General features: G+C 46.2%; 1 protein-coding gene across 1 annotated transcript in view; it reads left to right on the top strand.

Moving 5' to 3' along the window:
- Positions 1–14,443, top strand: part of Scrn1 (secernin 1) — a 64,763-nt gene that overhangs the window by 37,248 nt on the left and 13,072 nt on the right. The window contains exons 4-6 of the mRNA XM_036181001.1: positions 7,746–7,948; positions 10,476–10,670; positions 13,291–13,456. Coding sequence (XP_036036894.1) covers positions 7,746–7,948; positions 10,476–10,670; positions 13,291–13,456 — 564 coding nt within the window. The remainder of the gene's footprint in view (positions 1–7,745; positions 7,949–10,475; positions 10,671–13,290; positions 13,457–14,443) is intronic.

Below are 14,443 nucleotides of genomic sequence, written 5' to 3'. Positions count from 1 at the left end.
GGGCAGCTGAGTGCTGCATGAATGAGGAGACTAGAGTGTGGGGGGGAGCACTACTCCTCTGACATGGGATCAGGATGTAGCTGAGTGAAGATGGGGCTGAGGGCCTGGCTTTCAGAGTGGAGTGGACACATCAAGTGATGGCTCTTCTCTATGCCAAGTCCCCTCAGGTTTCACTAGGAGGCCTATTGGATGGCACTAGAACTTCCCAAAGCTAACTTCCTAAGAAGAAGAACTGAGGTTTGGACATTTTTCCCCCTGGGGGGAAACTGAGTATTTACTTAGAAGCACCTATGACCCATGGCTTCTGCCAACCCCATGCAGATTGGCTAGGGGTGGCCTTGGGTAGCTTTCCTGTGTCATTTTCTTTTCTTTTTATCATTTCTCCCCCTCCCTCCTTCTCTTTGGAGACAGTGTTTTACTTTGTAATCCAGGCTGGCTCAGTACTGACGATCCTTCTGTCTCAGACTCCTGAGTGCTGGGATGTTAGTCTGGGTAAAATCAGAACTGGAAAAGAGGCAAACAAACTTCTATGTTTAACCAGTTTCATTTTTCCCAACAAAACATGTAGAATAACAACTTTTGAATTGGTTTTGGCATCTCCCTTACTTAGTTTTTTTTTTTTTTTTTTTTTTTTTTTTTTGTTCTTTTTAAAATGAACCTCTCCATTTAGTAGAAACCCTGAAAATGAAGAATAGGCAATGAAGTCCATCACTTACGACTCTGTGCTAGTTTGCAGTCTGGGGTCTGGGGAGATGGAGACATCTATTCCAGGAAGTTAACTTCTGAGTGTCGGTGGAGAACACCGTTCCTTTCATGCTTTGCATTTTCTCTTCCTGAGATTCTCAACCCCAGGAGCAGCCAGCTCAGTATCTATGTGCTCTTCACCCTGCTGGGCACGAAAATGCTCAAGGCTGCAGAGAGATTGCAGTCTGCCTGCAGGGAGAAGAGAGAAAACTGAACAACACATATTCTTTTTAAAAATCGAGTCCAGAGAAACAAAATTATTTTATAAATTTTATTATAAAAGCCTTGCAAGCAAATAAATAATATCCCATACACATTTAACCATACCAAAAGTCTATGCAATGTAATGAACTCCTATACAGTTAGGACTGAGTTATGAATGAGGATATAAAGCTAACTGGTTTTGTTTTAGATCTAACTCTATCATGGATCTTTTTTTCCCCAGTGGTGGATGAGTTTGTAAAATATAAACAGTTCTGAAAGTATAAAATGTGAGCTTCATGCTTACATGTCCACTGTCAAGTTTGACTGAACAGCACAAATCTAAGGGTGACTGAAGGTGACAGAGAGGAGAAGCAGAGGATTCTGGGATCTAACGGCACAGAATTCCAGGGCTATCCCTTCACAGACACTCCCAGGTGTGAATCCCAGGGTAGCTCTGCATAGAGCCTGGGTCTTTGAAGGCTCCCTGCCTGGTTCATTTGGGATGTTCAGGGAAGACACGCTTCATGTGGATCTGCAGGACTGAAAAGGATAGAGACGGAAGCTGTATTTGGTGGATGATTGGTGCTGTGAGAGTTATCAAGGTCTGGGGTAATAACAAATGCAGGAGTTGATGATGGCCGACCCATAGCCATTTAAATTGACATCTCCCCCGGGCCCACACATAGCTGTTGCCATAAGAACAGTGTGACAAATACCCTGAGTGTGGCAGTTTCTTGGAGGGCATACACAGTCTGTACCTAGAGTAGATGTCTAAGTTCAGGGTCTAGTTCAGAGTCTGGCCCCAGCTTTAAACTGGTTAAGCATGGTCTTTCATACCAAGCAAGTTCTGTGAATGACTCCTGAGCCCAGAGTCCTCCAATGTTAACTGGGGAGCTGTAGAAATATAACTACTGTAGATCAGTGGTTCTCAACCGTCCTAATGCTGGGACTCTTTAATACAGTTCCTCATGTTGTAGTGACCCCCCAGCCATAAAATCATTTTCGTTGCTCCTTCATAACTGTATTTGCTACTGCTAATGAATCATAATGTAAACATCTGTATTTTCTGATGGTCTTAGACAACCTCTGTGAAAAGGTCCTTTGACCCCCAATGGGGGCGCAACCCGACCTGCAAGGTGAGAACCAAACACTGCTGTAGATCACAACCACAGCTCTGTGAGTGGCAAAGTTCTAGCACAGCTGTTCTCAGAGCCTGGCCTCCACAGAAACACTGCCTAGAAGCCTGCCAGAAAGACACATTCACCACACCCCCACCCTCATTTGTCTGCACATGGCTTGGCCCACAGTCTACCTCAGCAGGCAGGTGAAGCACCGTGGAGCATCATTTCTTGTGCTGTCCTTGTTTGTCCTCTGTGCTTGGCTGCCAGCTTCTTGGGCGGCTCCTGGAAGAACAGACTATTTATATTTCACACTCTGCTTCAAGTGTCTGTGAGACTGTGGCTGGGTATTCAAAGAACAGAGCTGCTGCTGTCTGCACACTCTGGTCCTTTGTGCCTTCCACCCATACATCAAGTCCAAGCTCAGCGCTAAGAGACTGAGTGACAGCCTTGGCACCATCTTCAGGGTAAAGGTGTAATTTGTGTGTGCTTCTTAGAGGCAGGTAGGAATGCAAGCATTAAGCAGCCCTTGTTATAATTTATTCTTAGTGCTAAAAACCAAGCTGTGTCTGTTTTTGCTATCCCTCCACTTCCCTTCTTTCCTCCCTGGCTCACCCTTTGTTAGTTCCTCCCTCCCTCCCTTCCTCCCTCCTTCCCTCCCTCCCTCCCTCCCTCCCTCCCTCCCTCCCTCCCTCCCTCCCTCCTGACCTCCTTCCCTTTCTTCCTCCCTCCGTCCCTCTCTCCCTCCCTCCCTCCCCCCCATCCCTTCCTCCCTCCCTCTTTTTTCTTATCTATAGATCTCTGGCTAGTCCTCCCGTAGCCCCCCTCACCCCCCACATATAAACACATACATACATATGCTTTGCTGTTTTGTGACTATGGATCCAGCTGGCGGGAGCTAACGTAAGATAGGGGGATGTTTTCTGGAAGTCAAGGTATTTTTTGCACCCAAGGTCCATTACATCTGAGGTTGGTATGTCCTGATGATGCCTCCTGGCCTCCATCCAGAAGAGGATCAGGAGGCGTTTGGATCCCATTAGACAGTGGGATGCTGGGAAATACTAGTAATCAGCTAGAAGTGGGGCAGCAGCCCTAAACTGTGGCCTTTCCAACACCTGTGGTGTAAAAACTCCAACTGTGATAGATTAGAGATGATGAAAGATTAGCAACTAGTTCAAAAATCCCTCAGATTTAACCTTATGTTCTCCGAGTAAGTGGGTACCAGCCAGTTTCACAGAGTACTGCATTCTGTCCATGCACTGCACCTGTCCCTTAGACAAGAGTTTCGTCCTTTTACTTTTCTGCAGACCAACCCCCTCCCCCTTCATTTCATGTATCTGTGTGTGTGGTGTGCATGCATGTATGTATGTGCATGCACATGGAGGCCCAGGAACCTTCCCAGATCATTCAGCCACCTCATTTCTTTACGGAAGGTCTCCCAATAAGACCCAGAGCTCTCCAGTACAGCTAGCTTCACCAGTCAGCTTGCTCTGGGTATTCCTCTGTCTTCAAATTCCCAAGGGGCTGAAATTACAGGTGAGCACCCAGCATTATATTACATCTGAACTCAGGTCCTCTGCCATCCCCCTGCAGACTGACTTTTCCTGCTTCTAATTGGGTTTGATGTTGGCACTAAATTTGGCCAGTCTCAGCATTTCAGAGCATCTTATAATTCTAAATACAACCCATCAGCTGCTTCTCATATCAGAAAAATTTGGAAAGGCTTGAGGTTTTATAGTAGGTTGTAAGTGCATGTAGGAGCCCACAGATGATGGGGAAGAAGGCTCTGCCATTACCTGTAGGGAAGCACCTGTGTAAATAAAGCCGCAATTTCCTGAACTCTCTTGGGAAACTGGCTTTATACATATTATCTCATTTAACAATCACAACAACCCAGATAGCTAGGTCTTCTAATTCCTCTGGTAGACGAGAAGATGAGGAAACTGGAAATTGGGGAAGTTAAGTGGCTTGCCAACGCCCCAGGGCTAGAAGGTGGCTGAGCTAGGAATACCAGGGTACTACTTCTCTCCAGATTAGATCATGCTTTACTTCTTCCAGGGAGACAGAACACTGAAATGGAAAGGAGTCAAAAGGTCTCAAACACCCTCTTCCCTGTCAGAAGATGAAATGACAGCAGATTTAGTTTTAGATTGAGTTGGCGTTGGTTCCTGGTGCGTGAATCCGGGAAGCCTTCATTCTGGAAAGCAGAATAAGCTCCCAGCAGGCAAGAGTGGAACACTGGCTTTTTCAAAGTGGAAGAGGAGAAGAAAAAGAAACCCATTAACATTAGGTGACCTCAGGTTACTTTCCTGTAGGAGTTCCAGTTCCAGGGACTTTCTTATGCTGACTCAGGCAGACTAGAATCTATTGTTCATTAAAGAGAAGCAGGAGTCAGGTAACTCTGCCTTCAAAAGCTCCAGTTATGGGGCATTTAGCATAGGCAGCTCCAGTTTGAACTGGTCAGCTGAGGCCTGTTGCAGGAGTTCAATCTAAAACAATTCCACACATTTTAAAGTTCAAGCTTGCACAACACATAATAGATTGGGAGGTTTAAATGACAGATATTTATATCTCAGTTCTGGAGGCTGGGAAGTTCAAGATCACAGTGCCAACAGGTCCCGTCTGAGGTACAGATGGCCACAGCAGAGAGAGGACAACATTTTGTGTCTCTTTGCTAAGGACCCTGACATCATCACAAAGACCCCATCCTCATGGTCTAACCACTTCCCAAAGATCCAATTGCCACCGCCAGGAGAAGTGGATTCAACATTTGAAGACGGGCACAAACCTTCTGTTCATAGCATCATCCTACATCCAGCCCTTTTTGAGAATCTTCTAAATGTCCAAAAGGCCACAAACCAGAGGGACCTTGAGTATGTATTGATAGGAAGTGGGGAGGGTAATTTGTAACAGAGTCCTCCAAGGACAGTGTCCTTTGAGAACAGGGTCCTCTAGGGTGGGATATCAATTATTTTCATTGCTTGCCTCAGAATAGCAATGATTTACCAAACTCAACCTGGTTTTTACCTAGTTTTTCTTATTTGGGGTACAGCGGGGAGCCCCTTCTAATGTACAGAGTCATAGATACGGCAAAGCTCGGCAGACAGATTCCTAAACCAGAGTGCAGATGCCATCTGGCAAGCTCTCCTTTCAGGAATGGGCAGGGAAGTATGACCCATCTGTGAGCAGGCTAGGGGACTCATTTTTTTTTTCTTTCACAAAACCAAGACTTGAATTCAGGAACATCTAACTCTTAGATCCAGAACAACTTAGATAAAGCACTTTGGGAGGAAGCAGATGTCTGGATGGCACTAACCTGTACCCTTCCAAACCATCTCTGTCCTGGTCTTTCCTAGGCTAAGGCACAGTCACCAACTCAACTTAGGCATTGGGCCGGAAGCACGCTATTTTCATTTGGCTGTGTAGCTAACCCAACTGGGAGCCTAGAATAGGTGGGGACAGTTTCAAACTATGCCTTAGGATGCTGAGTGATGGCCTCCTGTCCAGTGACTCAGGACTCATCTATACCTCTCGAGCTCAGGGAGAGGGTGTCCTTACCTGCCTGTGCTGTGGAGTGGGCAGTCCTGTCCTCATATGCTGGCCCGGAGGCCGGGTGGGAATGGTCACGTGGGCTAAAGGCATCGATAGCATTTCACCCATGGTATTGATCTGAGAAGCAGATGTTTGGATGAAGGAAAAGTGCAAGTACAGAGCCTGGGTGGGGTTTCAGCAGGCAAGACATCAGCTGTGCACACTAGAATGTACAGAACAGAAATTCCAACCTCCAAAGACTATTGCACACAGCCATGGTTGCATGCTTCTGGAGTATGTTTGTGTGGGTCCGGTTAGACCTGCAGAGGCCTGAGGGCACTGAGCCATGAGGCATTGTGACCAGGGACCATGGAAAAGACTTCAGTCCAAATCCTTGAGATGCCCCTCCTTTTAGGAGATGATGGCATTGACAAAGGGGGATCCATTTAATGTCTATTTCAGCGAGTTGGTTCTTTTCATTCCTGCCAGAGGGATAGATAATGTGCCGTCTTGGAGGGAGGGAAAGAGGGAGGGCTCAGACAACAGTTTGAAACCTAGCCACCCTGTTTGTGAAGCTCAAGGCTCAGGATTTTCTTTTATTGCTCTGTCTACAGCTCGCTCTGCTAGCAGTTGGATTATCCTTTCTTCTCCATGACAGCACAGTGGGGTATCCCTTAGGAAGCATTCGGTTGAGAGAATTTAAGTAGTCATTACTTCTCAAGTCATGAATTTATCAAGGACAGGCTATGTCATCAGCTAAGTAGCTCCGCTGCCCCCTTCTAAGATGTGAGCTCCTTCAAGCAGAGCAATAGTCCGACTGAATGGATGGATGATGAAATGAACCGAATGCATCTCACGTGCTGTTTCCTGTCATCTCAGCTTGAGAGGGAGGTAGTAGTGTGTGCACATGGCCAGTCTGAGCACAAAGAGCTGGAGAGGTCCCATGTCTTAGGGCAGACTGTCATCGAGTAGCATAACCAGAGCTGGAGCTGGGTCCATGCTCTCTGGGTTTGTATCCCGCAGCATCCCACCTGCTGAAGTGGATTGGCCCTTAGTGCTATGTGTTTTCATGTTTATTACCTTATAACATCTTGAAAACCTTGACACTTTTCACAGATGGCATAAAACCTAAGTTCAAATCTTTTATATATGCTACCCAAAGTTATGCAGAAGGATGTGTCTGTACTCCCCTTAATAGACCTATTCATTGATAGGGCTGGGGAAGGAAGATGCCTGGCTCACTTTAGGAGTCTGTGTTCTTTTGATAGCGGATGCTATAAGAAACATCAGTTGATACAGTTTGATGTGTAGGAGGGAAGTACATAGAAAAAGAACCCGTCATATTATAATCTGTTTCTGATAAGATCTCTGAGAAAATTATATACACAGAGGACAATGGCTGGCAATCAAACCTTAGAACCAGTTTTCTCAGTCCACTATAGAATACCATAGCAAAATAAATGGGGTAGTTATAAACAATAGAAATGCATTGCTCATAGATTTTGAAACAAGAAGATCCAAGGTCAAGGCACCAGTATTTAATGTCTAATGTGGATGCATTCTGATTCATCCATGGCATCTATTTACTGTGTCCTCCAATGGTGGAATAAGGCAAGACAGCTCTCTGAGGAGGCCTCTTCTATAAAAGACACCAGTGGCACTCATGAGGGCGCCACTCCCATGATGTCATCACCTCCCAGAAGACCCACTTCCTAATACCATCTCATGGGTGTTAGGATTTCAGCATCTTGAGGAGACACAAATAGGCTATAGCAGTATCCAAAGCACTCATGGTAGAATAACAGTTGATCTAAGGTTTTCTTTTCCTTAGGCAGTAGTTAGGAGGAAATCCAGGCTAGAGCTGAACTTGACAGAAGACGGTCGGCCAAGAGTAAGGAGGGGCTGACCCTGATATGTCTATTCTTATGGATTGTCTAAAGAAACACATTCCTACAGTTTGTAATAGGATATGTGAGAGAGGCATTCTGAGTTAAAGTACTATTAATTAGTTCATACATTGGTCTAAATATTTAAAATGTTTGTACACATCGGCCTGTTTCCTGATATGACCTTGTCCCAAACCTTTGGTTGCTATGGTAACGATCCTCTGGTTCGAAATGACGGAGATACACTTCTGATTTCCTTCAGGCTTGGTTTAGAACGAGGAACAACGGCTAAGGAAGCCTTAGACATCATTGTCTCCTTGTTGGATGAGCACGGACAAGGTGGGAATTATTATGAAGATGCGCACTCCTGCCATACCTTCCAAAGTGCATATCTGCTGGTGGATCGCGATGAAGCCTGGGTGCTGGAGACCGTAGGGAAGTATTGGGCTGCCGAGAGAATCACAGGTGAGGAGGTGCAGGGTAGAGTTTGAAGGATAGGACAGGCTGAGATGGTTGGTAGAACATGCTGGGCCGTCTTGGAGGAGCTAGGCTGCTGTGGTGCATCAACTCTGCATTGGTCATCAGGCTTAGGCGTGCCTCTCACTCACTTCCACGTATCTGTTTCCGGAGATGAATCCAGAGTCTCCTGAGTCCTGTGAAAGGATGTCAAGACTCAGGAAGTACACTGCTAACGTTTGACACTTCCTGTTTATATTTTGGACATACCTGGTTTTGACGGCAAACCATGACTATGAGTTAGGCAAAGGAGTGGGGAGTCTTCATTTATAACAGGTCAACAAACCTCTTGTCACCCCCCAGCTCCCTAGCTTCTCAAGACTGTTCCTCTGAAATAGAAACTTGGGTCTGTGAGGACTACTGAGTGCCACTCAGGGCCAACCAGGTCATCCGTCTGAGGCTACATCCCTAGAAGAGCATGGACTTGGCCATCTACAGGAGAAGTGCCTTTCTAGTTCATGCCGCTTCTTGCTTTGGGGGCAATACTGAGACAGTGTACTAGCACCCAGCACCCTCCCTCAGATGCCCAATGGGACAGGATGATAACTACACACCATGTGTACTGCCGTTCTCCCGGCCAAATCCCAGGTAGCCCCAGCTAGTGCACCATTATCACACTTGTCTCTCGTTGAACCTCTACAGGGCTGCATATTTTTTTTTAATTATGAAGTCATTATCAGTTAACTATGAAAGATATTAGATATGCAATGTTTACCACCCTGGTTTTTAGGTAATCAGAACCAAATCTGGTTCCAGCAACCAAGGCTCCCCTAAGATTAGTGTGTATTCCCTGTACAAAGTTGCCCCGCAGAGACCAAGAAGTCTAAACCAGTTCCCTGTGTGTGTGAAGACTGTGTCTGCTCACTCTCACAGCGTGTGGAAAGGGCTAGCCAAGCCACCAGCAGCACAGGGAGTAGTCCTATGACCATGTGCCCAGCACCCATGCTATCAGGACTTAGGCATGCTCCCTTCCCAGGCCTTAGAGCGTTTGCAAAATAAAAGCCGCTCCTCTGGACCTCCAGCTCTCTTTCCCTGCAGGAACTGAAAACTCCTTTACAGAAACCCTCCTAAGATAAAGTGATGTTATCAAATGGCTTTCTCGGGAAGGCGGGTGGGCTGCACTTCAAAGCGGTCCAGTTGCTTTTAAGTAGAATCTAAGACTTTTTGATCTGCAACTGCATTTCAGAAGCCAAGCTTCATTCAAAGCATCACTTATAAAAGTCCATCTCTACAAAATGAGTGTTGTTTTTCACTAAACATTTTTTTCAGCAGCCATTTTTCTTTTTAACTCATCGATTTCCTGTTCTCTGACCCCAACAGCACTGGGATTGATGTTGGTGGGAGTTTTGCACTCTGTGCTCTCAGTTCTGATTCTTAAAAGCAAATGTCTACTGTAAATCAGCCCTCTAGGAAAATAACATCTGTTGTGTATACAAAAACAGTTCTTTCTTTGAATGGCTTAGTATGAATGGTGTCAAACTCACTTGTTTGGACCATAGCTGTTCTCTATGGCTTAATCACATTTTATATTAGTGATACCCTCTGGAAGAAAATGAATGGCCAAGCAGCCGGTGCCCCTCAGTCAGGAGTGCATATTTTGGCGTCCTGGGAAAACTCGGTCCAGCTGATCTTGCTTCTAGAGACCCAGAGTCAGGCAGCAAGGGCTCTGCTGGAGTGGGATTCAGGCAGTAAGTGGTCCACTGGAGCACTATTCCTAGTTCTTCATTCTCCAAGAATTTGGAAGCTCAGCATGCTCCCTGGGAGCAGCCTGTCTGAACGGCCCTTTTCATCTAGCAACGGTAACCTGGCCTCTGCAGTCCAGACAGCCCCTTGAAGCTTAGGGACCAAGTCACCCTTCATCTGTGTGAGTCTGTGGTGGAGGGGTGGCAGGCTGCTCCTCTAGGGGGGGGGTGCTGTGAGTGTGGTGGAATATCCCTGGATAGCAGTGGTTCTCAGCCTTCCTAATGCTGCGATCCTTTAGTACAATTCCTCGTGTTGTGGCGACCCCCAACTATAAAATCATCTTCACTGTCACTTCATAACTGTAATTTTGCTACTGTTATGAATCACAATGTAAATATCTGATATGCAGGATAGCTGATGTGCACTCCTTAATGGGGTCACAACCCACAGGTTGAGAACCACTGCTCTGGCGAATCACATATAGATCCCCAAGTCTTGTGAGCACAGCAGTCCTTTCAAAGAACTGCTCAATTTTCCTGTAAACATAAATGCTTGGGGATTACTTAGTGTGAATAAAGGGGCTTTAGTGTTTCATTTTGTTTGTGAATTTAAGACCAGTAAAGCTGATGCCTGTCTAAGCTGTAATAATGTCTGATGGAGACAGGTTGAACCTTTTAGGATGTCTCCTGGAGTGAGGATCAAGGATTCTGTATTTCTCTTCTCAGAAATGGAAATGATTTCTCCCTGTAGTCTTGGGGTTCCTGCCACTAACCACACATCCACCTCTTTGCAGAGGGAGTGAGGTGCATTTGCAACCAGCTTTCACTCACAACTAAGATGGACGAGGAGCATCCGGAACTCAGGACGTATGCTCAGAGTCAAGGCTGGTGGACAGGGGAGAATGAATTCAATTTTGCCCAGGTTTTTTCTCCAGCCGATGACCATCTGGACTGCTGTGCAGGCAAAGACAGCTTAGAAAAGCAGGAGGGTAAGTTAACCAGTCCCTTACAATTCCCCTTCTACTCTTGTTCTTCACCGAACTTGAGAGGGTCAACAAAGAGGAGGAGTAGGGAATAAGCCTTGCACATTAAAGACCAACTTCTACCTTATGTCCTGGTGTGCAGGCAAGGGGCCAGCTTGCATGTGTTACACACAGCTTCCACACCTGTAGGGATCTGTGGGGGTTTCCTATTCCTACTGATGTGAACACTGCTGCCATGTGATTCTTTGTGGTACTCATTACAGCTTCCTTATAGCTCCAGAAACTTGAGAGAACCCCTCTTCCCTAGCCCACTTAGCCTGCAGGATAAACCTCTGCTCACTTTGAGATCCTCCTGTGGTGCCTGGGTATTGCCTCTACCCATGAACTTCTACATTGGACTATTGAACTGGATTCTCTTTATAACTCATTTAGCAATGCCATACCTTAGTGAATTCTGATTAAGAACCCAAACTTAGGTAAATGTGTTGAACAGATAGCTCCTTATATGTGTGAATAGAAACTGCCCCCCCCCCCCGGTCTATAATGGTCACATTTTGTATTTGCTAGTTATACATGCATATCTGTCAATCAAAAGATCATTTAGAACCAATGGCTGCAAAGTATGTCCTCTAGCAAGATTTAAAAAAAAAAAAAAAACTTATCAGAAGAAAAGGTTTACTTTGAGTTATAGATTCAGAGATTTTGGGGCATGATCAGTTGCTCTGTTGCTTTTGGGTTTGAGGTGGGAACAGGTGGTATGGCAGTAGAAGCTTGTTAGGGAAGCTGCTTACATCATGATGACCAGGAAGCAATGAGTGAGTGAGTGAGTGTGTGTGTGTGTGTGTGTGTGTGTGTGTGCGCTGTGGGGGTTGGGCAGAGTCCTAATATTTCTTCAAGACCACACCCCCAAACAGCCCATCTTCCTTATATTTGGCCCTCTCACATCACAATAGCATCATAGGCTGAGCACTTGGGCCTGGGAGGACATTGCAAGTCCAAACTGCAGCACAAACTTGCTTCATTATGTACTGCCTCTGGCCACCTTTGTTCTATAGTGGTGCAGCTGAGCTGCTGAGAGGACAGTGTGACGGAGAACACATGGTCCAGAGGCTTAACATACCTCCTATCTGGTTCTTTAAGAAAATGTTTTCTGATCCTTGTTGTAGAATATTGCTTTGGGATTTTGCTGTAGAAATTGTTGTATATAAAGGCGTGGGAATATTCATTTTTAAGTGGGAGCTTCATGAGAAAGTTCCAAATGTTTTAAGCTAAAATAAAACTAGTGATGAAATTATTTATCCCGCTCAAATATCAGGCCTAAACTGGCACTAGTTAACCAGAAGCCCAGGGTGGAGGAGCACGTTCTAACTCCAGGGGGCGCCACATGCCCAGTCCAGACTGGGGAACCTTAGGAGACATGGCAGGGACTAAGCAAGGGAAGAAATACAAGACAGAAGATGCCAGAGATACTACCAACCTGTTAGAGACGGATTCGAATTAATATGACAGTGAGGCAGGAAATCGGGACATTGGGTAGGTCATGAAACCAAAGACATTGTAAATATTGTGTGTAAAATGTAAGAGATTTACAAAGAGGACACAGGAATCTTATCTCTGTTTGAGTTCATCTTTGTGCACTCAGGCTAAGAGTGGGTTTGTTGGCTTGCATGTTTGTTTTTGGTACTTTGGGGAGGGGTTTGAGGAAGAGTGAATTTATTGCAGGTTCTGACCGGAAACCTGGAGTGACTGGCCAGCTGCTTCTCCATACAGCTTGTTTTGGTTTGGTTTTATATTTTGAGAAAGGTTTCCCTAAGTAGCTCAGGTTGTCCCAGAACTAACTATATAGCCCAGGATGGCCTCAAATTAGTGCTTCTCCTGCTTCAGTCCTCTGAATGTTGAAATTATAGAAGTGAGCCACCATATGCAGCTGAGAGGCTGTTTTACAGAGTCATGGCCGCAGGAGGACATGATGGAATGGAATCATGTGTCATCGGGGACTCAACCCACTCATCTGAATTTAGAGTCTGTAGTCCTAAAGACTGGGCACTCTGAATGCTTCGCTGTGTGTCTCACACCGTGAAGTGGTCATTCTTCAAATAGTACACTTACCCCAATCAGCGACGAGGCATGAAGGTGAGAGTGTGGAGGGCCGTGGTTAGGCACCACAGTTTCTTGTGTGTGTCTGTTCGGTCATTGCACTAGTTGAGGTAGAGGTAAGGTTGTAACAAAGAGACTTGAATTAATATGACTTAAAGGAGATGGAAGCCATTTCTTTCCCACATTAGCATCTATATGGATAGAGACAGTCCAGGACTGGGGATTTTTCTGTTCAACTCTGGGATGCGGTTTGTGAAGTACTTGTTGACCTCTCCCGGCCAGCAGGAAGGCAGGAGGAAAAAGTGAAGGACAGAGCATGGGACACACCATTTCTGCTCATCTAGAATTGGCCAGAGTTTATCAGAGCAACTGGGAATTATATTCAATAGTTTAGAAGTAAATGGGGAAAAAAGTGAATCAGTCTTGGTTGCCAGCCTTCACAGCTATATTCTCTCTCTCTCTCTCTCTCTCTGTCTCTCTCCCTCTCCCTCTCTGTCTCCCTCTTCCTCTCTCTCTCTCTCTCTCACAGAAAGCATCACCGTGCAGACGATGATTAACATCTTACGAGACAAAGCCAGTGGAGTTTGCATAGACTCTGAGTCTTTCCTCACTACATCCAGTATAGTGTCTGTCCTGCCTCAGAACCGAAGTTCACCATGTATCCACTACTTCACCGGGACCCCGGATCCTTCCAGGTTTGTCTAAGACACGTCAGGTAGGCAGAAGGCGCCAGCTCCTGGCCATGTCCTTCCCTTGGATACTTCTCTTCGTTCTCAGCCTGGGCAGTGTAGTACCGGAGCTGTGATAAGGTGGGCTGCTTGCCTGCAGCCACATAATGTTCATTCTAGTCATGGAACCCAGTCATTGTTGTTGAGTATAGATCATGGCCCAAGCATTGGGTTATAGATAACGATGCAAATATGCATAAAACACAGTAAGGTCCAGATACAGGGATGCCCAAGGTTTACAAAGAGAACCAGTTCTTGTGAGTTACTGGACAAGATGGTCCAGGGGTGGTGCATGTGGAAGTACCTGCCATTTTTTGGCATGTGTTAGAGAACTGCTTCAGCAGGGAGGTAGTACTGCACAGTGCTGAGGGCACATCCTCTAGGAGGAACAGCCAGGATTTTGTGTCTCCCACATCTAGTATCAAAGGTCTGCACCACCAGAACTGGCTAGATGTGCACTTTTTTTTTTTTTTTTTCTTCCCGAGACAGGGTTTCTCTGTGTAGCTTTGTGCCTTTCCTGGATCTCACTTGGTAGCCCAGGCTGGCCTCGAACTCACAGAGATCTGCCTGGCTCTGCCTCCCGAGTGCTGGGATTAAAGGTGTGCACCACCACTACCCAGCGCACCTTCTTGTATACGAGGCTGGCTATTAGGTTTCTGTCGGTTCTCTCTCTATTTTCTACTCACCAAGCTCAGCCATGCTCATGGTCCCGCTGTTGCCCCCCCTTCCCCCCCCCCCCCCCGCCCCATGTCAGCCACTCTGCAGTATTCCTGACGCTCTCTCTGGATCATTCCTCACCCCCACCCCCAACTCCACCTGCATGGTGTTGATTTTATCCCCGCCTCCCTCCATGGTTTGGCCTAGCAGATCCTGTGTTCACATCGCTTTGTGTCCAGGCCCCTCCTAGTAGGCTAAGACTTGTCTCCCAAGGTCTCTGTGGGCCAAGGGCCTCTC

The sequence above is a fragment of the Onychomys torridus genome, chromosome 3, assembly GCF_903995425.1.
Source record: "Onychomys torridus chromosome 3, mOncTor1.1, whole genome shotgun sequence".
Lineage (NCBI taxonomy): Eukaryota > Metazoa > Chordata > Mammalia > Rodentia > Cricetidae > Onychomys > Onychomys torridus.
Note: the sequence above shows the minus strand (reverse complement) of the source record. Positions and strands in the feature narration are given on the sequence as shown.